The sequence below is a fragment of the Antennarius striatus genome, chromosome 1, assembly GCF_040054535.1.
Source record: "Antennarius striatus isolate MH-2024 chromosome 1, ASM4005453v1, whole genome shotgun sequence".
In the NCBI taxonomy this organism is placed as follows: domain Eukaryota; kingdom Metazoa; phylum Chordata; class Actinopteri; order Lophiiformes; family Antennariidae; genus Antennarius; species Antennarius striatus.
Genome location: NC_090776.1, coordinates 17,710,894 through 17,724,469, shown reverse-complemented (window position 1 = coordinate 17,724,469; position 13,576 = coordinate 17,710,894). Strand labels below are relative to the sequence as shown.

General features: G+C 39.1%; 1 protein-coding gene across 1 annotated transcript in view; it reads left to right on the top strand.

Annotated features, from left to right (window-relative positions):
* Nucleotides 1-13,290, top strand: part of csmd1a (CUB and Sushi multiple domains 1a) — a 452,056-nt gene extending 438,766 nt beyond the window's left edge. Inside the window, exons 68-75 of the mRNA XM_068328424.1 lie at nucleotides 103-282; nucleotides 1,814-1,876; nucleotides 2,580-2,741; nucleotides 6,275-6,387; nucleotides 9,021-9,108; nucleotides 9,295-9,421; nucleotides 11,285-11,347; nucleotides 13,131-13,290. Of these exons, the coding sequence (XP_068184525.1) occupies nucleotides 103-282; nucleotides 1,814-1,876; nucleotides 2,580-2,741; nucleotides 6,275-6,387; nucleotides 9,021-9,108; nucleotides 9,295-9,421; nucleotides 11,285-11,347; nucleotides 13,131-13,290 (956 nt within the window). The remainder of the gene's footprint in view (nucleotides 1-102; nucleotides 283-1,813; nucleotides 1,877-2,579; nucleotides 2,742-6,274; nucleotides 6,388-9,020; nucleotides 9,109-9,294; nucleotides 9,422-11,284; nucleotides 11,348-13,130) is intronic.
* Nucleotides 13,291-13,576: the final 286 nt, after the last annotated feature.

Below are 13,576 nucleotides of genomic sequence, written 5' to 3'. Positions count from 1 at the left end.
TGTGTATATATAGTTTTATTTGGTTCTGTAGAAGATAATGTGCACAATAAACCTGTCATTGCTAATCCTGTGGGGGGGTTTTCCCTCTTCCCTGTCACTCAGCTCATTCCTGCAGACAGCCAGAGACCCCAAGTAATGTAGATGTTCGATCTTTGGACCTGCCCACTTTAGGATATACACTAATCTACACCTGTCAAGATGGTTTCTATCTTGCTGGGGGATCAGAGCACAGAACCTGCAAGAGTGATGGGAGATGGTCGGGCAAACCCCCACTCTGTAAAGGTACTGAGATCCTTACTTGAAAGTGCACTGCTTGTATAATGGGTGGATGTTAAAGGGGTCCTATTGTGAAAATCACATATTTTCAGGTCTCCACATATACATAGTGGTCCTCCCTAACTTGACCAACTCCTAGAATCTGGTAAACAAACATTTCCTGCATCAATAAATATTTGGAGTTTTAGGAATTCATGGCCCGGACCGAATCATAACGATCGGATTTTGCTAGAGTTGTCATTTGTGACATCAATCACTCTGTGATTGGACAGAATGATCGACGATATTGATTGGTTGACATCCTCAAGGGCATGGCTATCCCTGAGGGGGAGTTCATTCAGGCTATGGTAGCATTGTGTGGTAATGTCCAAGCTTAGAGCTACACACTGAAAGCTTCTCACAAACTGTTGAAGTCAGCTGGCATTTGGCTGACTTATCAGGTCAGGTGTGTGTGTGGGGGGGGGGTGTCATGTTCAGTCTACGGTAGCAGTGTGTGGTATCGACCTGCTTCAAAGCTACACACTGAAAGTTCCTCACAAACTACTGAAGTCAGCTAGAATTTGGCTAACTAGCTAACTCCACTTCAGTCATGTATGTGTGTGTGTCCGCTAAAGGCGTATCCTCATCGTCATTTACAGCGCAACAGATATTGACTTTCACCAGTCAAGGGTTACGTTCAACTGACATAAACAATACATTCAAGAGGTGAAATTATCAATCATTCCCAGCCTTTTGAGAGACAAAGGCTGGATACGTTCACACACACACACACACACAGACACACACACACTTCCCCTGCTCCCTGCGTCATAAAAAGTCGAGGCCAAACCAGTAATATGACTGAGATTGAAGTAACTGACTCTGTAACCATTGCAGGATGTAAAACCCCTGCATTGTCCTCACTGTAGAGAAAATAGCCAGTTCAATATACAGTATTCAAGTCTTACCTCTCCCATGTTTCATTTAGACTGCGTTAGTTTCGCTCCCAGTGATCTCTCATTGTCTGTGACAATTGTCTGAAAAAACAACTCTAATTATGTCTGTTTGTAGACATCTGTTGTCGTCGCCATGGATTTTTGTCCCATTTGCAAACACTGTGTGTTTTAAATTCTTTGCAATGTTTACCAGTGGTCTCAATAGGATCAGTCCGTTTAGTGTTTACATAATGAACAACAGAATCACGTTTGGCTGAGTGAGAAAGCGGTCAGCGCAGAGAAATCAACAGTTAACAAGAGAGACCAAGTCATGAGTGTTGTGGTGATGCTATATTTATTTATATGTATTTATTGTAACACAGCATAGTTTCTGTTGTAACTAGGCTATAGGTTGTGAATAGTAATAAGATAACAAACAAGCAATCAGATATTTAACAAGACATGTTTGCTTCTTTTTGCCTTGTTTCTTTTAATTTCTGTGCAATCCCATGACACACGAGTTCATTCTCAATGCTGTCACATTAAATATGCCCTGCCTGTATCAAATATATTGTCAGCAGGAATAATTAACCTGGCTAAACTTGTGCATTTTTCTGTTTTAGTGGGAGTGAAAATCAATCCCAAAGCCAGGGGAGAGTCAGACGTCCAGAAGAACAAAATCCGAGGTATGAAGAATAGACTACAGTACTCTGCACACATTCATACTTACACCATGTTTCCTTCAAATGCAGTTAATCATTCTGTTTTGATAAAGAACAGTTTAAATTTAAGCATTTTCCAAGCATTAATAGTTATAGTGAGTGCGTGGGTTTCGTGGTTGTTCACTAATTAATCTTCTGTAGTCTTATTTCTGATCTAGATTATGAAATTTTTGGGGGGCAACGCCATTTAATACCTTGTACGTGTGAAGTACATTTTGATCATCTATACTTGTCATCTCCAGGAATCTAGTGAGAGAGACTAAGACTAAAGAAAAATAGCACGATATTGCAAAATTTTACAACGCTATTGATAATATTAAAATGATTGGTTTTGTCCAAGTCATAATTTTACATGTGGGATTTGGAGACCACTGGAGAAGTCAATTATCAAGGAAGAGGTAAATATATTTTGTCTGTTTCTTGGCAAACATAGATAGGGCAATCAAAATCCTGACCATTGTCTCACCAGCTTTTAATAAATTAAATAACTTGTGACTAGGAAAGACTGAAAACACAGAGCGACAAGATTGCTCCAGCTGATCCCTTCAAACAGAATTACTTGGCGTTGCTGTTCCAGCTTTGAGGCAGCGGTTTTAATCTTTTGATTAAGTAAATGTCAAACAAGCTTTGAACATTTTCCTGTTTTGTGTTTGTGGTTCCATTGCAGTTCCTGTGGATGTGTTCTCTCCCAGCTCTGACTGGAGCGGTTTCTATGAATATTTAGGGAAAAGACAGGCCACCACATTTACAGTGACTGGATTCAATGGTACCAGTGGCAGAGTTAATGTCACATTACTGGAGACCAGCGGAGTGTCAATAAGGCTATCAGGTAAAAAACAAACATACGTAACCTGTTGTTGTTGATAGCTTTCATAAAATTTGCATGCAATGAAAATGATTTTCCTCTAATGTGTGGATAACGCGTTTGATAAGGTGTTGTAATGAGAGAGATGTTGTTGATTCTGGGGACGGGAATTTTACAAGCCAAATGGCTTCTACCCGTCAACCCTTTTTGCTTTTTGCTGCTGATGTTGGAAATGTGATGAAGGTGAAGTCTGCTGTAATAACATATCCGGAAAGAAAAAATATCCTAAATAAATGAATAAATAAATAAAAGAAGATTAGGAGATCTATTGAATGGACTGTAAGTTTGTTTAAAGGGGTCATTAAATAAAAGACCAAAATATTTTTGGTCTCTATACATAATGGTCCTCCCTAACCCTACCAACTCCTCGAAGACAGACAGATGGACGGACGGATGGATGGACGGACGGACGTCTGTCACTTACTTTATTAATTCAGAAGGAAATTGCACAAGAATGTGGTGCACTGACATCACATGGCCTAATGGTGCATATGGGTCCTAGATTGAATTTGCAGCCCACAAACTCGTGAACTGGTGCTCAAACAGCAGTGGCTGGTGGGGCAGCAGTGGCTCAACAATAGAGCGAGTTGTCCAATTTTCACTAGAGCAGCGGTTCCATTCCCGCTACCGCCCAGTGTCTTCACCTCCTGATCACTGCCAAGGCGCCCTTGCGCAAAGCGCCATCCCCTTTAGAACTTGCTCATTGGACGCGCACCATGAAGGACCTGCCTGTCGCTCCACCTCCCCCTCACCTTCAGGCCCACAGGCCCCTTGTGTATGTGTGTGTGTGTGTGTGTGTGTGTGTGTGTGTGTGTGTGTGTGTGTGTGTGTGTGTGTGTGTGTGTGTGTGTGTGTGTGTGTTATGGGCCTGTGCACACTTCATATAGATGCATGCAACTACTAACCTGTGTGTAGAATGGACTTATAATTTCCCTTCGGGGATTACAACAGTTAATAAAATTAAAAGAATTTTTTTTTAAATTAAACACGCTGATCGGGCTCAGCTGACATTGTGACAAAGAGTACATAGTAATTTGCATAGCCAGGCCCCATCTACAAAAGAACACTCACCTCTCCCCACATATGGGGGCATTCTTCCACAAGTTGAAGTGATACATCCATTGTACACATTACCCCATGCTACTGTTAGCCACATCCTCTGCATGAAAGGGGCATGTAACTGGCAAAGCAGGCTTTGACAACCAGAGCTTATTGGCATTAATGGTGCAGGCAGAGAAAAAGTCTGTTCTCAGTAGAACTAATTTCTGTGATTTTAAGACAGCTGAAATTTAGGACCACAGATCAGTGTGGTGCAATAAATTTCGAATAAAGTGTAGTTGGACATCTGACAGTTGTGCTGAATTGATTAAAAATAGTATAATATGGGACCTTTAATATAATGTTAAAATGATAAATGAACCAGTCGAATTGTCATCCTTTTCCACAAAAGTACAATGTGTACGCCTCATTTTATGCTAATTACATTACATGGCCCAATTACGCACACAGTCCTGCTTTACCGGAGCTTTGCGCACCTATAGCAATGTGCCTGGGGGCTACTGGCGCCTAATGCCTTTGTTTTCTTTGAGGTTTAAAGATCCTCCCATGATTTGTGACTCAAATAAGTGAAAGGTATCACTGCACGTGTGAATATACAACTGGTAAATGAGATAACTAGCTGATATCAATGTTTACTAAAGCATTGCTGGTATGTGGAAATTTGGTGTGATTCCATATATCGCAAGTAAATGCACAAGGATTGTATATTTCGCGACCTTTCACTGCCTGAAAGGTAGAGAAAATAATTGTGATGTGCATGAACTTTGGAGCAAACAAATAAGTGGAATTATAGGCCATTTATATATTAAATAATTCAACGTGCAAGGGTAGTAGTGGGAACTATAAACTGCCTGGCAAGATGTGAGACTATCCACCACTGCATCCGCAGAGCCATCGCACTAATCTAGAGCAGTGGTCCCCAATGCCCGAGCCACAAACCGGTACCAGTCTGTTGGTCGATTGTTGCCAGGCTGCACAGAAAGAATACTAACATTATTTCCATTTTATTATCTGATTCTTAACTATTTTTTGTTTTGGAAAATTACTGGACTCACTCCAACACATCTGTCATTCCTGAGGCATGTTAACACTAGAACCCCCAAGTCAGTCATTTTGACTGCTTTCAAAATTTGAAATGTCGTAACTTGGTTTTACAAAAACGTATGTACCAATAGGACCCTGACTTTAACTAAACGTGTGTATATTTTATTCTGACATTGTTTTATCATTACAATTTCAAGACTGCAGCATCCAGCAACACCCCTGAATTCAAACTTTTACCCTGACCTACTTGCATAGGTCAAAGATCAAAGCTAGTGCTCTGACCTACTATCATTGATCAAAGCAGTACCTTTGGGCTATGGTCTTACTCACACTGGCCTTTTCTCTTGTCTTTCTATCTTATCTGGTTCCTGAGTGTACTTCTTCTTTTCCTTTCAGCTTTTCCCTTCAGGGGTCGCCACAGTGAATCAGTTGCCTCCATCTAACCCTGTCTTCTGCATCCTCTTCTCTCACACCAACTACCTTCATGTTCTCTTTCACTACATCCATAAACCTCATCTTTGGTCTTCCTCTAGGCCTCTTGCCTGGCAGTTCAAAACTCAGCATCCTTCTACCAATGTATTCACTATCTCTCCTCTGGACATGTCCAAACCATCTCAGTCTGGCCTCTCTGACTTTATCTCCAGAACCTCTAACATGTGCTGTCCCTCTGATGTACTCATTCCTGATCCTATCCTTCCTGGTCACTCCCAGAGAGAACCTCAGCATCTTCATCTCTGCTACCTCCAGCTCTGTCTCCTGTCTTTTCCTCAGTGACACTGTATATATTGTAAATAGATAGAAATGCATCCTATGACAGCAAAGTAAAAAAAAAAAAAAAACAGACAAAATGTGAAAACCTCAAAACAGTGTGTCATTTCAGCAGCTATGTCACTCTCCCACTGACACCCATGTGTGGTTTGACATTTCACAATCAATAGTTCAGCCTGATCCTGGGCTTATGAATAATTCCCTGAGGGTGGGAGAGACAAGGGCTCTCAACATATTAAATGATTTCATTTTGAATGTGTTATATTTCTTTTACGTGGGGCTGTCATATTAAACAGCAACAGTCTCTGTGCTGGGGCTATAGTAAATCAAGTGGAGACATCTAGCTGAAGGGTAAATGTCACTTTTTCCCCAGTAATGTGTCGAGTGCTGAGTGAAGTAAATAGAGTATGATAATTCAAAATGTCAAGGTGTCTCCTTCTCTCTGTTTGCCAGTCTGTTTGCCAGCGTGTCTGTCTAGTTTCCCACCACACTGCCAACTTCCCATGGAACCTTAGTGGCTTTATGTGTTCTTGTTTAGTGGCAACACAAATTAGAAGTTTGGATGTTTTAATTTATTTCAGCCTGAGGTAGTGACCTCATTTTTATTTATTTCCTTATTCATCCAGGTACCTACAAGTCAGAAGAAAATCAGCTGCTTTTGAAAGTCTACCAGGTGAAAGGGCCGACAGAGCATTACCTCAGCAAGTTTAAAAATGACAACTGGGCTATGGACGGATATGTAAGAACTTCCTCTTCTTTTCATTTGTATATATTGCCTCGTGAAAATATGATTACAGTACTTAACATTTGCTTTGCTGAATGTCTTACAAGACAACTATATTGAAAGTCCAGACGAGTCCTTGCTCACATTATGGAAAGCATTTTGATATACAGTGAAATCTATTTAACATCTATTCAACTAGATGTAGGGTGGGCTTATCATAAAACATTTTTCTGTCAAAAGTGTAAAAAAGGAAGGTTATATTCTAAAAAAAAAAAAAAGATCACTGTTACTGTCTCTAAAAGTCATCACAGTCCATAAATGTCAATGCATTTACTGCTACATGCACCATAAGGCTGAATTGTCAGTGCTGTTGCTTTTTATTTGTTTATCCATGATGTTTTCTCTCTCTTAAACCGCTCTATACATTGGTGTAATATGGTACATAAATAAGACTATTACTATTATTAATTAAATCTGCCATTGAGATTGCAGCTTGCAACATCTTGTATCCACCTATAGGGAGACTGCTGCTGCCTAGCGGACAGAGTAGGGCTTTGTAGCAAGGTGTTTTGCTTCACAATAAACAAAAAGAAAACACCAAAAAAGAAAGTTGAATTGGATGAATCCAAAACATTAAAAACACAATTTTTATCAAATGAATAATTAATTTAGAATCAATGTTTAGGAATGTGTCTAGTATCACGCACGACTGCCAAAACTAATAACATATACTAAAATATGCAGAAGGGAGAGCTCCACAATTTCATTTACAAACGATAACCTTTCACAAAGTTTCATTCTGATGTTGGTAAACTTTATTGAACACTTAAAATCAATAACCAAGCTAGTTATTATATTATATTTTCAATGTTATGTGTCAAAAGGTTATGTCATAATAAAAAAAATTTTACTAAATAAAACAGCATGGTGGTTCCAGGTTCAGTCTCGCTCCGTGCGGAGTTTGCATGTTCTCCTCGTGTCTGCATGGGTTCTCTCTGTGTTCTCCGGCTTCCTCCCACCTCCAAAAACATGTGCTTCAGGTTCATTGGCCTTTCCAAATTGCCCGTAGTTTGTGAGTTTTAGCGTGCATGTTTGTCTGTCTCTACGTGGCTCCACGGCGCACTTGCATCGCGCCCGGAGTTTGTCACGCCTCATGCCCCTAAGAAAAGCTGGGATAAGCTCCAGCTCCCTGTGACCTGCTACAGCGGATAAAGCAAATCTGAAGATGAATGAATGAATGAATGAATGAATGAATGAATGGATGGATGGATGGATGGATGGATGGATGGATGGATGGATGGATGGATGGATGGATGGATGGATGAATGAATGAATGAATGAATGAATGAATGAATGAATGAATGAATGAATGAAAGAAATCTGGTTTGATCGAGGTATTTGGTGTGTTTAAAGGATCTAGTGTGCGTGAATGATTTGTTGTGAATGAAAGATCTGGTGTGGTTGAAGGATCTGGATCTGGTATTCATGGCTGGCTTCCTAAAACAGCCATTAATTCCTTTAAGATTTTTCTGATAATAAATTTACTGTTAAAAAAACTGTTATCTCTATTCTATGTTTATGTATCCATATTATGTTGAGGCAAAGATGCTGTTGCTTTTGTTGTTGTTAGCATGATTGCAACCCCTTAAGCTGACAATCACATACCTTGGGGTTAGTCTATCAACCAATCTGAGGTTGTTTTTCGACTATTTGACTTCGAGCCTTCATTAAGCAACATATCCGCCACAGAATTTGTAATGAACCATAATAAACTTGAGCTCCTGTACTCCTGTAATTATAAAACATTAATCTCTCCTGTAAAATTCTGGCTCATGTTCACCATCATTAGGTGGGTGTGTTGGGTGCACTGTGAACCAAAAAAGTGAGTGTTGAATGAGTAGTCTTGTAGAGATGCACATCACAGTAAAGACATACTTTAATGTATGATCTGATGCTGAAAGTAAATAGTCAGCAACTGCATTATTTTCAATTTTTTGGTTTGATTTCTATTCTAAGCTAATGTCTAAAGCTAAGTTAATGCATTAAAACTACTGCTACTACTACTACTGTTTTAGTGTACAGGGGTTTGGATGGAGGAACAAAGTTGGGGGATTGAAAACATAGTGTCAGGCTTGGTGGTAAGAAATAAAAAATGGAACATGGAGGACAAAAAATTGTGAGCTAATTTATTTCAAATGATTGAAAGGAGAAGAGTCAGGCTAAAAATGGCAGACCTGTGTATCCTGCAAAAAACATTTTTTGCAGAGGGAAGATGAAAACTCAGCTTTGGATTTAAAACAGTTAAAACATCTCTAAACAAGGGAAGGGGGAAGAAAAGGGGGTGGGCACTGAGAGGCCAGGGGCACAGAAGATGGAAAAATATTAATGATAATAAGCAAGGACAGGATGAAACCTGTACAGCATGATTTACATTCCTGAAAAATGTGTCTAGGTTATCTTTTTAATACATTTAGTCACAATATGCATTTAATTTTTTTACCATAAACATTTTTATTGTATTTTAATCACAAGATAATAAAGTAAGCATCCATCTATTGTACTACCTTTGTGACACGTACAAACATGTCTTTAAGACCATATTCATTATCTTGGATTATCTGTTTATATCAAATGATTTTATATTACAGGTTACTGCAGAATCAGACCAGAAGACGTTTGTTTACCAGGGGCACATTCACAGTAAAGACTTTGGCAAATTCCATCTGATGCGTCAAGGTAACATTATCACCAATAGCTGCACAAACAAACCAAATTTTAGCATACACAGTCCAACTGTTGATGTATAGTAAAATAAATTGGATTTCAGACTGAAATGAAGAGCAAAGCTGATGTAAGCATCAGCACAAAAGGCTTTTTCCCATGCTCATACTCAAGTGGGCATATCTGTCTCTGTACCCACAGGCCCTGTTACTATGGCAATGGACCCATCCAACCCATACACTAACAGCAGCTCTGTGGCAGCAGCCATCTTAGTCCCTTTCTTCGCCCTTATCCTGTCTGGATTTGCCTTCTACCTCTACAAGCACAGGTAAGCCACATCCCCAATGTAAATCCATCAGAGAAAAATGGACATCCGGCAGAGAAGAATACAAAACAGGTGTTTGGCTTCTGGGTTTATCTGTCATCTCTGTAAGAAAAGATTGTGTGGTGCCCTCTGTCAAAAAATTATGTAAAAGCATCAAAAAGAAAATAGGAAGGACAAAAGTATTTCTTTGTTGTGGTGCGAACCTTGATCAGTGGATCATCTGATGAATAAATATTAGACTATATCCACCTTGAATTCTTTCACAGTGCTCATCAGAATTTATTGCCATGGTCTGAATGGTAGATGTCAGGCCCCTTATAATGTAGGGCCTGAAATTTTAAGAGGCTGGCATCAAATCTAAACCTTTAATTATCAAATATGTCCAAGTAACATCAAAGTTTCAATGACTCTTTTTAATGAACAAATGTTTACTTCCACTGCTTATTTTTTATGTTTTAGATGATGTACATTTTTCTACAGTCTTGAGTTTTTTGTTATCCTGAAAAAAACAAAAAACACAAGATAATCGGTCCTTGAAATCATGAGTTTGGCGCGCTGAGGAAGTTTGTTATGCCAACAATTAAGACAATATCATAGTCTGTCACAACAATGTAATCCTTTTGACTTTATTCCCTGAAAAACAAATCTAACTCTCTGGATTTAATGTCTGTGTAGGTTCTCAGTTCTCCAGGTAATGGTTATCCAAAGCTGTTTAAATCAGTACGCTGGACTTTAAGAAAGTTACTTTAAAATTTTCGCCTCTCTTCCAACTCCCTTCTTCAGTTCTGAAGGCAGCTAGTCTTGTCCCAGCTTATTAACCCTGTGGGGTGTGGTCAGTGCTATTCACATTTCAATGACCGTAGTTGAAACCCGTCTGGCTCCTCAACGATGGTTGATAGGGGTGCCAGGTGGTGTCAAAGTGGGGTTGTCGAAATGCAAGTTTCACCGAGGGATCATTAGCATGGGACCTATTTGTAAATTTACAATAAGGTCTTTTCGAAACTCCCATAAACAATGTGTCAGCAGATTAACCCAGGTGATGTGTCTTATGCAGATGACCCTCATTGATGTACAGAGGCTCGGTGAAACTCGCATTTCGATAAACTATTTTGCTTCTAGTTGTTTATACTTGTGAAAAACAATTGAAAATGTTTGTTAAACAGATTTTCCTCTTTCAGCTTCATTGGACACACGACCACACACACACACGCACACACACACACACACACACTCACACACACACACACACACACACAGGCGCGAGCAAACCTTACACAAAGATTATATTTTAATAACAAGAGAAACACCTTTGTTTTTTATATATGTAGATTGTAGATTGTGTAAAGAAATATGTTTATACAATCTACAAGCAGTTGTGGATGACATTATTGTTCATAAGGATAATCTTTCTTGATGTCATCGAAAATTATGTATTAAACTGAAATCAGGTTCATACAAGATGAAAAATAAGACTGAGATTTTGACTCAACAATAGCTATTAGATGCCAGATTACCAACATTATATTGAGGGTAAAATGTCATCATTAATATTTTCAAGGGGCTTGTGTGAGATTATTCATCTGACTTCTACACTCCATGAGACAGTGTTTTATAAAATCACTAAGAGTCACATTAATCTCTTAAATTGTCAGTTAAAGCAGCTGTATGATGCATTATGCAGTATCAAATGTCCTTTCTCTTTGATGTTATGGAGGAAAGAGAATGTATATTCAGGTAAAATTACACTTTGCAAAACTAATAACCCTTGCCATTACATTACTTTAATTCTGTTACACTGCCTGCCTGCCTGCCGAAGAGCAGTATTGAATGCTAGTGCGTGTATATTAAAGTCATGGTTGTATGCAGGACATTGTCTGCTGACACAGATGACAATGAGAGACCAAAAGTCCCCTGGGGACCTGGCGGCAGGTAAGACTGGCACCTGTCATTTACCTGGTTTCCAACAACAACCAGACCTCCGCCCGCCGCCACATTTTTTATCAAACTTGTCATCCCTTGTTTTTAGTTTTCTGGTTTTTCTTCATACTGTTTAGTATGGCTGCACAATTTACCAAAAATGTGAAATTCAAAATGTTTGAATCCATTACTTTGTCAAATACTATTTTGTTTATCTCAGTAAAATAGTAAAAGTCTTAATATCAATTCAGAAGGGAAAAGGTGACGAAATTAGGTAAAAAGTAATTGGGGTGGCATTTAAAGTCGGAAAGAAAATGAACAGGTTTTTAAAAGCATGCAGCCCTACTGTGTCAAACCAGCCCTAATCTAAATCTAGATAAAGGGCATTTTATTTTGTATTTAATCTCATTGTCATCTCTATGTCAGCGTAATGTCACCAAGAACAAATGCAGCATTTAATTGTGAAAAAGTTTAATCACGTAATACACTTTTTTCTTCAAGCTCTTGCGTTTTGTCATTTGTTTTGTACTAGTACCTGTATTTTTTGTTTTAATGTACTTTAATCTTAATTTAAGTGCTTGTTTTGCTTAGTCCAACATAGTGGCAAGGCAGGAGAAGTAGAAAGTACTTCCTCACATGACAATGCATATATGTAAATGAAAGCAAAAAGCAAGGTGTGAATGTGTACAACTGTTTCTTCCTGCTTTGACCCACATTTGCACAGTACTGTATCTATGATGCTGTCAAAGCAATTAAACCAGAAACTAGTGCAGTGATTCGAACTTCTGTTACATTGGGAGGTCTGTAGTGTTTGCTAGTCTGTGTAGAGCTTTGTAATGTAATGGGTTGAGGATGTAGGGTTGGCTTAGTGGCTCCCTAGGGTTGGATTTCCACCAGTGCACATACACGCACACACACATAAATTCACACGCAGAGACTCTTAATGAGGTCAGAGTCAAATAGCGTTTTAGGAGCAGCACTCCTCCCTGCTAATAGTTCCACGGGGTTTGGGAGTAAATGATTATATCTAACTGGATTATAGGCCTGAATACCGAAAAATGTAATCTGCAACAACCAGAAAAATTAGAAAAGGGTAGTTACATTTCACTTTCTGACTGATTGCCTGTGGCGCATTTCTTGAAATTCTCATTTGAGCAAATCACAGAATAATATATTCTTTTGAACTAAATATGGGCACATTTCACAAGGTGACTGCTTATTTATATATGTATGCTAGTAAACACACAGCGGATGGGCATCAAGCAGAAAAAACAGGCAATAGGGAATTGTGGCTTTTTTTTTTGTTACCCATGACATAAATTGTCCCCAAAATGTATGGATTTTTATCAGCAACCTATCTATCTATCTGTCTGTGTGTGTGTGTGTGTGTGTGTGTGTGTGTGTGTGTGTGTGTGTGTGTGTGTGTGTGTGTGTGTGTGCATGCGTGCCTGCGTGCGTGCGTGCGTGTGTTCATGCGTGCGTCTGTCTGTCTGTTTGTCTGTTCATTCTCTATCATCTGCCTATCTGTTATGATTCCTTTTGAAAGACAGACATTTTCATTGCTAACATTTCTGAATCTGGGCAAAATATCTGTAATTTTGGTTCTAGAGATGACTTTAATCTTGCTGTCTTAAACATCTCCATGTTTGTGGTTGACTTGGTATGTGATGTTTCTGAACCCTTTTGATCATATGCTTTCTTTTCATGAGTACAACTTTTCATAGACAACCAAAAATCCAGCCACATGAAATATGTGGCACAGACACCAATTAATGCTTCTCATTTTGTTTTTCAGGACTCGTCCCAAGGTTCAGTTCAATGGCTATGTTGGCCATGAGAGTTCCAACGGCCAGGCATCCTTTGAAAACCCAATGTATGACACCAACATGAAGCCCACTGAGGCTAAAGCAGTCCGATTCGATACCACACTAAATACAGTCTGCACTGTGGTATAGTCCAACGAGATTGCCATCACCTATACAGTGGTTAAGTCCAAACTCCTGTGTGTGCAGTTTGTGAAGCGGGTAAACCAAACAGAACAAACTTGTGATTTAGACGTCTCTCTATGAGCAGCTTCTGTTGTAAAATGCTGATTTTCTGTCAGCATGATCTGCAGAGTAATGCAGCTCTGCTCCATATTATACGTTGGTGTGTCACCTCCCTCTGAAGTCCGAAAGAGTAAAATGGGTTTGAATTAATGAATGAGAGAGAGAATAATGATGCCTTCAAATAACATAAGGA